At 37.9% G+C, this 15,913-nt stretch overlaps 1 protein-coding gene across 1 annotated transcript in view; it reads right to left on the minus strand.

Annotated features, from left to right (window-relative positions):
• Positions 1-15,913, minus strand: part of DENND1B (DENN domain containing 1B) — a 149,083-nt gene that overhangs the window by 112,781 nt on the left and 20,389 nt on the right. Inside the window, exon 3 of the mRNA XM_030455220.1 lies at positions 1,701-1,744. Coding sequence (XP_030311080.1) covers positions 1,701-1,744 — 44 coding nt within the window. The remainder of the gene's footprint in view (positions 1-1,700; positions 1,745-15,913) is intronic.

Consider the following 15,913-nt stretch of genomic DNA (forward strand, 5'->3'; position numbering starts at 1 on the left):
TTTCTGCTGATTCCATTTGACTACTTGGCTCAGGGGGTTGCTACAGAAGCTGCTGTATATTCTGTTCAAATCCAGTGGTTCTAATAGGAAAATTTCCCTTGCAACGATGAGGATTAAAACATATTCTTTTCCAGGAGGAGAAGTGATTTACCTGAAACACCAGATTCCCTGCACTGCTGAGACACAACATGCAGACATAGATTTTTCAGAGCCCAAAGGCAGATAACTGCCTCATGACTTTGGTTCCTGTAGATCAGGAATGTCTGTTACATCTTTGTATAATTCCCCTCCAGTCTTTAGTGGGCTTCATCTTCTAATCATTTTTCTACACCAGCTGTTCTTTGAATAACCTTTGACTTACTGAATAAGCTCCTATTTTTCTTCACACATAATTTCTTTTCTTTTTTGTTGTTGTTGTTGTCTTTGTTAAGATTAAGTCTTTTTTAGAGAAAAGAAAAAGAACAAAACCAGCTAGAGAAAAAGAATTTAAATGACAATGAAGATGATCATTGTGCAGCCAAGAAAATTATCAAAACTTACTGCATGTCTAGCTAAAAAAATAACAGCACACTTTGCTCATGCACCATTTATCACTACCTTATAAGCTGCACGTTTCTGACTGATGCTATTCCCTAACCAGACACCCTGCTTTCCATGTTTGCGTATTTATTCCTTTCATCATGAATCACCTTATAGCTGTCTTTATACAATCTTGTCTTATTGATTAAAAAAATTTTTTTTAAAAAGTCACCAATTTATCGAGATCTTTGGTGCAAAAATATTTCCAGATCATCCATTGTGGTTATATTACCAACAAAGAATATATTTGACTCTGTCTAAATAGAAGAGAAGGGCTGAGTCAGAGAAATTTATTCTATTTAGTGCTTTTATTTATTTTTGTTTATTAAATTAACAATTTTTCCATGGAAGAAAATCATCTAAAAGCAGCTGAAATAATAAAATCTAATAATTTAATAAAATTTAATAATTTCTCTAAATTTAGTATTAATAACTTTAATAAAATAGTCACATAGGGAAAAAACCACCACACTAACAGCTTTACTATCACTACTAACAGTGAAAGAATCCATCAGCCCTGTATGTATAAACTTTCCTTTGAGGATTAATTATAGATAGAAACTATGATTTTCAAGTTTTCAAAATCAGTAAGTTTTAGAACATTGTTTCTTATACAGGTCTGAGGATTTTATTTTTCCAAGCAAACAACTGGGTATCTCTAAAATATTATTAAATATTTACATTTTTACATGGTTAGGGACTAAAGGAATGGGATGCACAGGTTCTGACACTGAAAGGACATATATGTGCACCTCTTCAACTTTTTGTTCTCCTTTTATTTTTTTAACACAATTTATAACATCAAAGTTTTGTTGACAAATTGTCCGCATTTTCAAGCCTATAATAATTACCCAAGACTTGTAATAGGAACAGCTTATGAAATACTCCATATCTAAAGTAAGGTGATACAGAGAATTGGCATGATTATAAAGTCCTCAAATTGCTGTTGCATATTCCTGTCACAAAGACATTCTAATCACCAAGCCACCAGTTGGGTGAAGATTTCCTTCCCACTATCATTAGCATCTTCCTCTCTGCAGCTGAATAGGAGAGCTTTTTTTTATTATTATTATTCTAACATTAAAAAAAAAAAAAAAAAGGTTCAGTCTCATGTTTCTAACCTGGTCTCCAAAGTCCTCTGGGAACTTCCACAGTACCACTGGATCTGTAAATAATTGACAGACAGCATTAATCAGAGACAAAGGAACAGAATATTACAGTCAGAGTACATTAATATTAAAGAGAGGGTCAGCTTAGCGTCAAGCTTTGAGGCAAGTGCAAAAATGTATCTAAAAGCCAAGGAAGGTACTGGATTATTAAAAAGACATTTCATATTTATGAAACCCGGTTTACCATTTTTCATATGGTATCAGGTTATAAACTATTATAAACTATTTCCATATTCAACTCTTTAGGTTTTTTTTAAGTATATATTAAATTTTCACATTTTCATTTAATTGAGATATAAATGTATATAAAAACTCTTTCCATCCAAGGAAAAGAGATGCAAATTTTTAAGAGGAGGAAAACAAAGATCTCAGTGAGGTATAGAAGTATCACTTGTGATTTTAAAGATGGTACCAATGTAACCAGCACTTTCAAGGAAGAGCTTAGAAGTAGCATTTTTAAATACTTTCTATTCTGAGCCACTTAAAATCATCTTCTCAATATCTTAACAGTTTTAGAAATTTGTTAATCAGTGTTAATTAGGCTATATATTAGGCTACAATGAGCATTATTTTGAAAGCATCTGACACAACAACCTCAACCATAACCTTTCAACAAACACCAAATTATCCCCTTCATCCACCCAAAGCTTTTCATCTCCTGGGACACAAAACCTTCTCCAGGTGCTACTGTTGAACTGTTTCACAAACAGTCATGAAGCTTCACAGCACTTCTATACAAAGGGTTAGCAGCAGAACTTGTCCATGTGCTACAAGTGAAATTACATCTTCCTGCAAGGAAGACCCAGGTAGGTGCCAAAGCCTGGACTAGAGGGAAAGCTCCCCACTTTCTGCTCATACCCCAGCCCAGATCTTCCCACACTGACTGCATGGCCAACAACAGCTCTGAGTTTTGGAAAGCAGTCAAACAACAGGAGAAACCCAGCAGGAAAAACTGGGGGGCATTGCCTGATGAGAACTGCAAGCTCCTGGCTGCCAGAGCTGCTGGAATTCCTGTCTTCTGGGGAGCTAAGGGACATGTATTCAGATTTCTGCTTCAGTCTGTAATCCTAGCAGTCTGAAAAATCAGAAAACTTCTCATATTTCTAAGTTTTACATCAGAACCAGAGGGTTCTCCACTTTTTGCTAAGAAATTTCTGTTCTCCACCCTCCCATGTATGTTTGCTGCTGCAAATTGTAGCTTTAAAGGAAGGGAAATACTGTTGTATTTTAATAGAATCCCAGAATGGTGTGGGGCAAAAGGGACCTTAAAGATACACCTAGTTCCAACCCCCCTATGTGAGCAGGGACATCTCCCACAAGACATGGCTGCTCCAAGCCCCAAACAACCTGGCCTTGAATACTTTCAAGGAGGGGGCAGCCACAACTTCATAGAATCATAGAATAGCTTAGGTTTGAAGAGACCTTAAAGATCACCTGCTCCATCTCCCTGTAATGGACAGGGATGTCTCTCAACTACGCAAGGCTGCTCAACACTCCATCCAACCTGGTCTTGAACACCTCGTCCAGGGAGGGAGCAGCCACAATTTCTCTGGGCAACCTGGGCCAATGTCTCACCACCCTCTCAGAAAATAATTTCTTCCTAATGTCTGCTCCAAGTCTTCAAGTTTAAAACCACTACCCCTTGTCCTATCACTAATACAGACAATCCTAGTCAACCTTTTTCATTCCCAGATGCTGATTTTAAATCCTTCTATTCAACATGCTGCACCCACTGTTTCCTCTTGCCCTCTCATGAGGAGTTGGAGACTGGAGATGATTCCTCCTTCACCCCAGTTTGTAAACCAACATTGGAGCACACATTTCAAACATGTTGCACAATTCAACTTAGCTCAACCTAACACAGACCTAATTTTCATCTAATCCAAATTTAAATGAGATTTTAGATAAAAATATGACCTTTGACTCTTCTTATCAGACAATTATATCTTTGCTCCTAAGAACATCTGGGGAAGGTTCTGCAGCTAGTATTTATGAAAATGTATGTATTTTGCACAAGGAATCTTCCTCTATCTGCTTTGGAGAGCAAGAACTTTGGGAAGCAGATATAAGAAATAAGATTGTATGTTTATAAAAATACGAGAGCAAATAATACAAATGCTTAAATAGATTACTTTTTTTCCCCATCTATTTTGTTTGTATTTAAATCACAAACACATCTGTTATGAGCAGACAAAAGAGGAGTTTGAATACCTCTGTGCCTATATTGTAAGCAAGCTCTTATTTTTATTCCCATTTAGTGTAACAAAAAAAAAGTACTTATATATCAACAGTGATCTCTGATAAATTCAAGGAATAGCAAGCATGACAACACATACTGAATACTCAATGCTAAGGAATTCGTAAATTACTCGCTAAAAAATATTAGAAATTGCCCAGAATCAAAAATACCTTTAAATGAGCTCACAAATCTAAGCCATGTATCCACAAACATTTCAAGCATAAATTTCTCTGCAGATGGGCAATCTCATTGCACTCACTCACTCAGCTATGTGTTGGTGATCCTGTACCATCATCTCTCCTGTTGACAGATCCTCCATGGCTACACGCTGAACCAGATGAGAGAACTGACCAAGATCAAACCAACTGCCTGAAATTTTTCAGGTCAGCATCAACTAGATCAGTTCCCCAAAACTCTTGGGTTTGTGCCAGAAAAAAAAAGGAATTAAAACCAGGGAATGGGGAGTTGTGGTGAGAAGAAAGCAGGCCTGCTTCACCCAGCACCATTCAGGCCCTTGAGCATTTGCTAGCCCTCATAAATACAACATGGTTACTAGCTGTTTCTAGTTCCTTTTCTTATCACCTATTTCTTGTTCAGAACTTACCAAGTCTTGCTGTACAATCTCTGGTTGCCTCTACTGCAAAACTCAAGAGTTATTGTCTGCAAACTGGCACACGGGTGTTCCTGCATTGAGGAAGGCTGAGGGAGGAGCCTGCTTGGCAAGCTCACCTCTTCAGAGCAATTATTTTGGCAGATGTGTAGTACAGTTACATGAGAAACATTTAGTACACTGAATGCTTTAGAAACTAAGTAACAAAATCACAGGGGAAAAAAAATGTAATTACTTTCTTTCATTGTTCTTAGTGGAAGTCTATCTGCCAGGCTTCCAAAAAAAGGAAGCAGATCACAATAGCAAAGCCACCAAGCATAATTTGACAAAGTATAAGTTCCAAATTAAGTCAAATTTATCTCAGGGTTGCTTGGGGTCACAAAGCAGGCAATAACTTCAATGCCTCGGTGACATCCCAATGGAGCTGAAACAGCATTTCACAGGAGCACTCTAACTACTGGCACCAAGATCAACAACACATATAACTTCTTTGGGTACCCTGAAAAGCTAACAGATATAAAATCTGCAACTATGTCCTGCTCAGTTTTTAATCTTCATTTCATATTATTACAGCTCTTATACCACCTTGGTTTCATTAGATACAATAAAGACAACTCTACAGTAAATTCCAGTTCACAGAACTACAGATATGGCAATATTTGCTTTTATGGCATGAAAAGATACTTATATCACGAGAAGACAATAAAATTAAAGAGATCTAAGCAGGCAGAATAATGCTCTTAATACTACTTTGTGAAAATAAAGAGCCATCATCTAAAAAAATATTCCTAACTCAATTCAGTAAAACCATTCAGTGCTCCAGTCAACAAAAATTATACACCTCCAAGTTTTGTCCGGCTGCTTGGAATTAAAGGTTTTTTAAATGGTTACATTAGTAGGTACTTGCCATAATAGATTAATTAAATAAGAAATCTGATGTATGCTATGATTCAAAAAGAAAGGTTTCTATGCTCTTTCTATGCCTTCACCCTCTGAAACCTAACTCTAACACCTACAAGAAACTGTGTGGTTTTAATGATAACTGTGCAAGTCAGACTGGACTTCTTTCAAAACAGAAATGTCTGTGTCTGCTTTTGGAGCCAGGCTCAGGCAGCAGCAGACACATCCTTGTGGCAACTTGTCACAAGTGCTGCAAAGGAATAAACAATAGGGAAGTGGATTAGAAATAAAAAAACCCTAAGTCTAATGGGATTTTATGCACTTCAGCTTGGTATTTATAAAGACTCAATTTTATTTTCCCAAAGGATTACTTTCCAGATAGCTCACCTGATCTGGCAATGCTAGGTCAATTTTATGCTGACTTTATGGGTGAGAGGATGAGACTCACTTGGATGCAGCTGTTGCTTCAGTGGTTGAGGAACCACTGAATTTCTCCTCATTTTCTTCTAACCGACTTTTTGGGACAAGTGCTTTGCACAAATTCTAAGTAAACCAAGTAGACTGAGGAAATTATCAAGTACACACATAAAATAGTGCATTGCTTTGCAATGTAAGTTGGTATATGCATGTAGAAGCAGCTCTTCTTCCTATGCCCTCTTCACCCAGGACAGATGTTTCTTACAAAAGGGCATCTTAGCATGTCCAGTACTGCCTGAAAATTCCTTTGCTAAAGATCCTCCAGCACTGGAAAGTACATCTCCCAGGTTTGGATTCACAACACAATCACACTGCATTTGACTTATTTGACTACTTCTGCATAATTTGTTAGTATAAGTGTAGCTAAAATTATCTTAAAAGAAAGATTCTCATAAGAAGATTCAGAAAGAACCTGTTGAGCCCCTGAAAATGACATTTAGAAACCTATGTGACTCTTGGTACAAATCAGAAGAGAGACAAGAATGGAAAGGTTTGTTGAGAGACCACAATATACGAGTACATTATACTTGATACAATGAGAAAAATTACTGTAGTGCTTCAAATATATTCAAAATGCTGCAATCTAGAACTGCTTCACAGGAAAAATGCAGGCAAGTATGATACATACTAAGAGAAGAGGAAAACATGATCTTCTCCAAAAAGCTATTCCAGTGGAAGTGACTTCACAAAGCATTTCATCCATATTTTTAGGAAAACCATTACTAACACATTTTAGCTTCTATAATAAATTTAAGAAAATAAAAAAGTGTATTTCTCATGACAAGGTAGGTTAGAGTAGTGCACTTAGAACTACGAAAAAAATAGAGAAGGCTGAGTGGTAACTTTCCCCAAAATTTTGCAAATATACTAAAAATATTCTAAAAATACTCTTTGAAATCATTACACTTGCAATTTATGAGCATCACCCAAAAATACAACAGCACAAGCTAATTAGCATACATTTAATTTGTTAATGGAATAGAAATTACAAACACATGCTGAGAGCCATCATCTCAGGTAATTCTCGATAGCAACAGAGAATCACTAAACACAACTGAAGTAAAATGAAAGAGATTAATTGGGTCGTCTAATATTCTGCCTACAGAGGAGAGATTTTCATCCCTCTGGGTTTACTGAGCAGGACGGACAAAAAGACTGCCAAGCAGAGTTGGTCCTGTCTTGAGACAGAGGAATGGACTAGAAGCCTGATAAGTATCCCTCCAATTATCTTTTCTCTGATGCTACAAAGATGTTGGAAAAATAACTGTCAGTGCAAAGAGAAAAGAAGTCTGGGGCTACAAGTTATGGGGGTGGGCAAGAAAAACAGTGAGGAAAAAGAAGGTAGCAAAGCAAAGCTTACTGCAGATAGTTCCTCTTTCTTGACTGAAAAAAAAATCCAGATTTTTTTTCTTGTGTATATAGAATGTAAATATAAAGAAAACTGAAATGATATATTGTTGTCTTAGGGAAGAGCTTTATAACCACACATGTAAGCAATAAGCAGAATTTATTGTGCTAGAATAAGTAGCTTTTAGCAATAAAAAATTAGTTATCTAAATCAAGTTGATAACACTGCTATTGTTCAAAGGCAAAGATCTGCTACCTACTTAAAACAATTTGACAGAAACTCACAACATCAAATATAATGATGCTTTTGTATCAGAGTATTTTCTTACAACAGTGATTCAGAAACAAAATACGAGATGATCCCAAGCATTTTCACATATTAAAACATCCAATGAAAAAAACAGCATTCACATAAAAAATTACCTCTTGCCAAAAAGAAAAAAAAAAAAAAGACTTCTGTATATCATATTAAAATCCACTTGTTAACATTTTAATACATGAAGTGCCAGAGGTACAGTAGGAACAGGAGGCACCGCTGTCAGAAGGATCTGAGTGCAAGTGCCCTTCAGCTCCCAGGTTTGGGGAATCAAAGGGATGCACCCACCAGCAGCTGGAGGAAGAGCAAGACACTATAGTAAAAGGGGGAGAGAGCACAGTGTTTTCCAAGCATCAATAACTTAAAAAAAGAACAAGGAAAAAATACACTGAAACAACTTAATTTTAAAAAGTGAAACCTCTCTAACTTCTCTGGCATTTAAACCCTGTCAGATTAAAGACAACATGCAAATTAAGGTGCCACTGTACAACATACCTAGGAGTACACTTTTATGCAAATCATATAGTCCATGTATTTTTTTTTTTTGGCTCATGGAAGGAATACTAAAAGCAACTTTTTTAAGTTTAAAAGAACTTACTGTTCTTTTTTGAAGTGTTCCACAGAAAGCTTATTACAAATTGTAACCACACTCATGCTTTTCATGAAAGCAAAAGAAAATGTATTTACTTAATTCTATCAAATCTTAACAATCCAGCATTTTCAACTTCTTTAGTCACACTTCACCCACTAATGTGCCTTTCATGCTTTCATGCAGTTGCTACTTCAGCAAATATCAAATGAACACAAGGCAAAAAAACACTGCACAAAACCAGGTATGTTCACCTGGGAAGCCAACTACTTCCAGCCAATGACTGGCAGTACTGAGTGCTTGACCACTGATAATTTTAAGAGATGAATAATGACACCTTAAAACCATGTTATTAAATAAAAACATTAAAGAAGTTTCAGGAATTACATTTGCCAGCTTTTCCTGCTATAATTAATACATGAGATTTTTCTGGGTCCCCAGGTGCTTTCACAGCAACTTTGAGCCAAGTGCTGGACCTGGACTTACCTTTCAAAACAAGTCACAGCATGGCCACAGCCCAGGAGCCCAGGATCTCCTGTCCCCTTTTCCTTCCCTTCCCTACCTCAGTGGTCTCTGCCTTGTCTTCAAGTGAATGCAAAGCTCAGACCCTATTTTAAAAAATTGTTCAGGAAGTGAAGGTACCTGACTCTCCCTGGCACTGAAGGAGACGTGGAATGTGCGACTTTCCCCATTTTTTCCTTTTCACATTTCCTCACACAAAATAAATTAAGTGTGCACTAAATGACAACAATGTCAAACATTAGACACTAAATACTGCACTTAAAGAAAGGGAAAATGGAAAGTGACATTTTAGCAGCCTGCCTCTGCTACAGTCACAGTGGTTATCACCTGTAAGTCTTTGTGGTTGCACATTTGCAAACCAGAAATTTGCTTTTTCTATCAGTATTTCTCCAGTCAGGTTCAGAAACATAATTGTGACTTGTCACAGGTAAGATGAAAACTTGCTCCTCCTGTGAGGAAGCTTTTCGTGAGGAAACAGCTTTTAACTGTAGCTGAATATCAGCTGGGCAAGGAAGACTTAAGTATTACAGTTTAAAATAACCTCTATAGTATTTAGGCTTGAAAAATGCCCCAAATTACAAGTAACCCAAATTACTCACAGACTTACTAAACGGCTCACAATTTAATTGAATCTTTTCATATCCATGTAACTTACTAGATGATTTCGAGATACCAGTGTTCACACTACACTTGGAGAAATTCAGAATTTTGTTTCAAACACAAGGGAAAACAAAGAAACAATGCAAAACTGCAAGAGTCACTCAGTCTTCAAACAATAACCACACACACTACACCCTTCTCTACTCCATGCAAAACCAACTTGCATCTGAAGCCAAATGGGTCCACCCAGGTCACAGCTCACAGCATCAGGACATCATGGCAACTCCACAGCTTTGGCATGCAGGTCAGTATTACCCCAAAGCATTAACAGCTCCTGGCACTTTCTCTGATTTTTCCAATTTCCCTGTCTGTAACACACTCAAACTAGGGAATAAGTACTTTTTACCTTTTATAAGCAAGTAGATGGTTAAAACTTGTAGCCACAAATCACCATCCCCTTCAGAGCTGCAGGTCAATCCCTTTTTCCCCATGAAATTGTTACCACTGAAGGAAAGAGCAGTAAGTCATTCCAGCTAACTAGGGACAGAAAGAAAGGATCCTTGGGGCTGCAATGCTATTAGCCATGCTTCAGGATAAAACTTTAATCAGGGTGAGAGTTCATTTCACAGATATTGGCACAGATAAAATGAGTATGTTCAGCATTTATTTGGTCTCTTTGCAAGATAAGCAGGAGTTTCTTTAGCTCTTAAGTCTTTAGAATGAGCTTACAAGTGTGGAAACAACTGTATGCCTTTTGGAGCCACGGTGTTATTTTTAATTTCCTTCTTTTTAGCTTGTAATCATGAATGAATTACTGGCCCTGAAAATGAGGATCTAAGAATTAAGGTAGCAAAAGAACGAGCCGGTGAGAAACACATAGGCCTTAAGTCATTGCTAATGTTTGAGGCAGGTTAAAAAAACAAAATATTTCTACTGCCTCTGGGTCTCATGTTCAAAGAAGTTTCAAGACAGGTGGTGCAGTCATCTAACAAAATGACCCATAATGTGTGACACAGAGTTAATGTCATTGTACATTGCAAAAAATACAGTTTCAAATCTTCTATCTTTATTTTGCTTTCATTGTCCCACTATAATTAATGTTGTCTGTATCAAATTCAAATTTCTCACATTTTGCTCACTGGCTGTGCTAGAAAGAGATGGAAGTAGAGCAGCACTGACAGATGGGACCTGGCCTGGCTGCTTCCTGCTCCTCAGAACATCTATGGCACCACAGCTGGAACAACATCTGACTATGAAAGCTTTAAGTGTATTAGACAACATTTCATAATTTTATATGCATACCAATCTGCTACAAATTGAAATAAAACAATCATAAACATGCTCAGTTACACAAAACCCTAAACCTGTAATAACCACATTGATTAGCAATAGTCTACATATATAAGCTTGCTATATATGTAAACAAGTAACAGATCCAAAAGTATAGTTTATAAATTTGTATTTTTTAGGCTATTCTGATTTACTGCTCATTTTTATCTAAGTTGTTCCTCACACATTAAATCAGCATAAAGATGAAGGAGTACTGATCAATAAGCACAATTTTTTTGGCCTTTGTTTTTCATCTTACACCACATCCATTTTAATACTATTGAGAGAAAAAAAATAAACTCATCAGTCACCTGATAGGGTCATTCAAAACTTAACTAAACAGGGCTAATGGGTGAGAATTGAATTGAAAACACCTTGACAAAGAAAGCAATTTCTTTTCTTCGCACTCCTCAAAAGCTGTGGGTGATCACTGTAATCGACCCATGACCAGCCAGGGGCCATCTGTCCCAAGGGCTTCCATGTGAGCAAGAATCATCAGCAAAAAATTTTAGAGACTGGCCTATATGTATTCAGCCCTGATTTGTCTGACAGGCAGCATGCAGCTGAAAATCAATATTTTGACATTTTTCTCATACCAATCCTTAAAAGTCAACACTAAACTTTTGATAACAGAACACAAGAGTAGGTTAAGAGGTTGCTTACAGAAAGATCCATGTTACTCCAACAGCTAAGAAACCTCTAATCAGCTGAGATTCTCACTATCATGAAGAACTCATGTTTCAGTACCCAGTAGCCATGCTCAGGACAAAAAGATTACATAAAACAACCTTTACACTAGCACTGATGTTACAGGTCCTCTCCAGTATTAGTACTCAGCTACTGAAGATATTCTAGTCATTCACCAAACCACTTATCCCAGAATCCCCAAACCTTGGGATTTTTCCATAGTAAACAAAGAAAACATTAAGAAAAGGTCTCCCAAAAGTTTCCAAGCCAGTGACCACACACAATGTGTGCTGAGACCAAGGGCCTCAGGCTGACCCAGCAGAGGCACTGTGGATTTGGCACCTGATGTGCCGGGCAACAGAAAGAAACCCCTCTGATCCCCACCAACCACCTCCCAGGACAGGAGTACAGGGTCCATGGCACATCCCTCCCAGGGATGCTCCCAGACCCTGCACTTTTCCCTCACCAACACACAAAGCATAAGATTAATCCAATTTATCTATCTGGTGTTTTCCTACTGGAAAATACTTCAATCATATAGTAAAACAAACTCTGACACAGCTGCACCTCTCTGCACTTTTTCTAACAGATTCAAAGCTCTTAAAAGTCACAAAGTAGCTATACAGGGCAGCAATAAAAGAATTTGCATTATTTTTTTTTCACCTTTGTTACAAGTATTTGTCCCTCTTAACTTCAACAGAGCTAGAACATGGGGCCCAGACAGCAGCAACACAACACACTGGGAATTATTAATTAACTGATTTTCAGTCCTGACAAGTGTCCTGCTGCATGACCTAGAGTAAGTCATTCCAGGATTCCAAATACCATGAAATCTTGAAAAAAACCTAATTCTTTTGATTTAGTAGAACACTGACATGCATAAAAATAGGACATTTCCATGCAAACTCAGGGTTAGTTATTTCAAAGTACAGGTCACACATACACTAAGACAAGTAAAAGCAAGTTGAAGGGTTTTCTCACAGCTGTTAACAGCTGCTCAGGTCAGAATTCCCAATTACTTGCTAGAGTGGGGTTAGTAAAATAGGGGACATAAAATGGGATCCCAATACATATAGAGGAGCTGTAACCAGAATGGTAATGAGCCTTGCTGTCCTGGAGGCAGGAGATCTGGATTCCTGATCCCAAAGCACATTCAATCACCAGGAAACCCTCCAAGACGTTTCTTGATATCATGCACTTCAGTCACAAAACAGGGGACCTATGTTTCACTACTGATCCCTAAAGAACTACTTACTCAGACCAGCAAAGCAGGAGGGTGATTGCAGATGCAGGATGTCAATTTTTGCATTCTGTTACTGCAATGAGGTTGGAGTGCTAAACTATTTTATCCTATGAAACCTCCATGCCTTACGCCTGCTTGGTCCAGTGGACTCACATAAATCACGCACAAACCAGTGAAAATTAATTTAACAGTGTGATAATAGCAGACACTATATTTCACCCTAATAGAAAAAGCTAAAGTTCAAAACAACACGCTGCACGTGCACGTCCCACGTGGGATCAGAACTCAACACATCCTTTGTAAATTGAGCTTTTCCAGAAGGAGAGGTCAATAGCCTTCTTCTCCCATTTCAGCAGCCTGCACTCAAACTGCCTGTCCGGGAAGTAGAAGAATGCCTGTCAGAAGCAGTCACATCAACAAAAGCACTCTGCAAGGGACTCCCAGCTACACTGCTGGGTGGAAACTGGACCCAGGCACGGGCTGCAGGCTCTGCCTTGCTCACAGGGATGGGGAAGTGACCCAAAGAGGGGCTGCTGCTGCTCAGGAAGAAGGGAGAAAACAGACCTGTGCACACCCAGAAGAGCAATGGGGTGTTTGGGGTTGGGCAGATAAGGACTAGAGGAAGGAAGACAGTATTACAGAAGGATGGGCTATCTCTATATTTGAACCCAGTATTTCGGCCTCTGAAGTCATGAAGTTCTTAATTTTACTTTCCAAAGAAAGGAGAGTGAGATGACAAGGAAAACATGAGTAATGCACCAGATATACAGCAGTCAAAAATATTAAGGGGAAAATTTTTATTTTTATTATTATTATTAATGTGAAAGAACAAGAAATAGCTTATTAATAAATCAACAACAACATAAATTAATGTTGTCTCATCTAAAAACACCGACTTACCAAATAAATCTGAAGCTAATAATTCAGAATGCACCTACAAACATGCACAGCCATCAACACATAGAGTGCACAAGAAGCAGATATATGACACTGCACATAATATTATATATACTACATATGATCTAAGAAATTTTTCATAAAAAGGTCTCCTCCCAACCACTGCCCTTCTCATTGCATGATTTCTGTGTCCAGTAGTTGCATGCAGGGACCAGATGTCATTACATCTTCCCCATGCTGGAAGGGCTGTATGATTCTAGCATCCATTTTGTACCTGTTTCTTCAACTTCTTCGTTGATGTAGATCATTAGACAAACCTCAGCTTACCTACAAGTCCCATATCATTAACCACATCTAGTCATTTCACACAGGTGCTCTGTTCTTTAATATTAAACTCAGCCAAGGGTCAGAGGAAGCATCATGTCTGAGGCTGTGCTACTTCCAAGACTGTACCAAAATATATTTCCCTGAGTGTTGAGAAGTCCTGCCACTGGTGGTTACTGATCACTTCTGTGAATGCAAGGGGCCTAAGGCTGCCCAGGCCTTAGCAAATGTTTGAAGATGTGACATAAAAAAGGACCAACAACAAAGCCTAGCTTTAATCCCTCTGTGTGAAGCAGAAAGAGGAATTAACTTTATATATAAATACATAAAACATATTTATGGCCAGTGAAGTATAAAACTTCCAGAGGTGCACAAGCAAGGCAGTACGTTTTCTCCTATTTTTGCATGCTGGGAGAGACCAGGAAGGAGGAAAGTAATGCTTCTCATGGGCTGGATGTAGGGAAGCACAAGGAATGGCTGTACACCAGGAGGGAAGCTTTAACTGACCAAGCACATTAATCACTGTTGGTATCTTCCTGCCAGCCTGGGTCAAGAGTACTCTAACAATTAGTTCAGACAGGTGGACCTGAGAATATGGTATGCTTAACTATTAGTTAACATAACTTCCATCATTTCTAATTGAATTGTGACTAAATTCCCAGCACTGTTAATACAAAAATGAGATCAGGGGGAAAGCCTCCATATTCCCTTACCACAAATATTGGAGACAGCTTTCCCCTGCTTTGTACAACTGCACTGACAACCCTGAGACCCACAGCATTAACTAAAGAGACCCATCTTACTGCCTGCTGAATGCATGTGAGGAGGTTATTACTGTGGTGCTTCTTTATGAACCTAAAAAAACCTGGTCCAGATATGGAAATAGTTAAAAGAACAAATGCTAAATTATACTGATTTATTAAAAGAAAGATTAAAAATTAAATATTTTAATTTAAAAAGTATCTGATTGGGATTAGAGAGGAGGAGTACAGAGTAACTGTACTTTTAAATGTTACTGAAATACTCAGCTTTCATTTGCATCTCTTTATCAAGCACTTGAGAACGCAACGCAAGCTCCAAACTCCATGGTAATGCACAGCTAAGCCAGCACACATCTTCAGACTCACTTGCATCCCATAACTCCTGTAACCATTCCTGACACTCATTTGCTTGACCCATTTTTGATAAACAAAGAATAGAGTACTTGAAGTATTTTTCCCCCTTGTTCATCCCATTCTTCGGTAGTCTCTTATTTTATGGTCAGAGGTTAAACTGCTGACCTCTCACCTTCAAGGCAAGTTTTTCCTCCCTTCCATAAAAGGTTTTTCACAGTGTGCAGCACTCGGATTAGCCCCTATCCCCCTGAACAAAAGCTAGGCCTTTGTACTACTGGTTTGGGCATGGAGTCTGTACATCAGAGGAAGCTGCTCCTACTTACCATTCACAATAACGATATTGTGAGGCCCCTCTAACGCCTCGTCTCTCAGTGTCTAGACTTTCACCCAACCAGCCAGCAAAAAGAAAATCCTATAAAGCACTCAACTGAAAATTAACTATGGTATCCTGTTGTGAACCTGATGAAGACGTTATTTGAACATACGGTAAAACTTTCCATTGTTTAACATAAAGATAAGAGAAAAACTTTTAAAGTCCTAAGCTTTAAATAGTCATAGGGATCAATTCTCTCATGGGTCAGTAAATGCATTTTATTCACAAGCAGCTATTGCTTATATGTGTCTTTAAAATAATACACATTATTAAATTATACTCAAGCACCTAGCAATCCAGATCCCTCCAGAGCCTAACTTTATACTCACTAATGATACAGTAAGGCAAAGCTCAAGGCATAGGAAAAGCACTGTATCTTCCAGAAGTAATTTAAAGTATAGCATTTAGCATGAAGTATTACCTAATAACCCAGTTATCTTCAGCCATTAAAATAACAGAAGTATGGCAACAGAAGTATTTCATGCTTTGCTGTATGGAACAAAACATGTAAGTCCTCAGTTGTCATCAGTAACAGAACTCTGGGCAAAAAAGGTTTTCTATAAAGCTGGAGTGCAAATCAAACATGTGATGGAGGGG

Source organism: Calypte anna, chromosome 8 (genome assembly GCF_003957555.1).
Source record: "Calypte anna isolate BGI_N300 chromosome 8, bCalAnn1_v1.p, whole genome shotgun sequence".
NCBI lineage: Eukaryota > Metazoa > Chordata > Aves > Apodiformes > Trochilidae > Calypte > Calypte anna.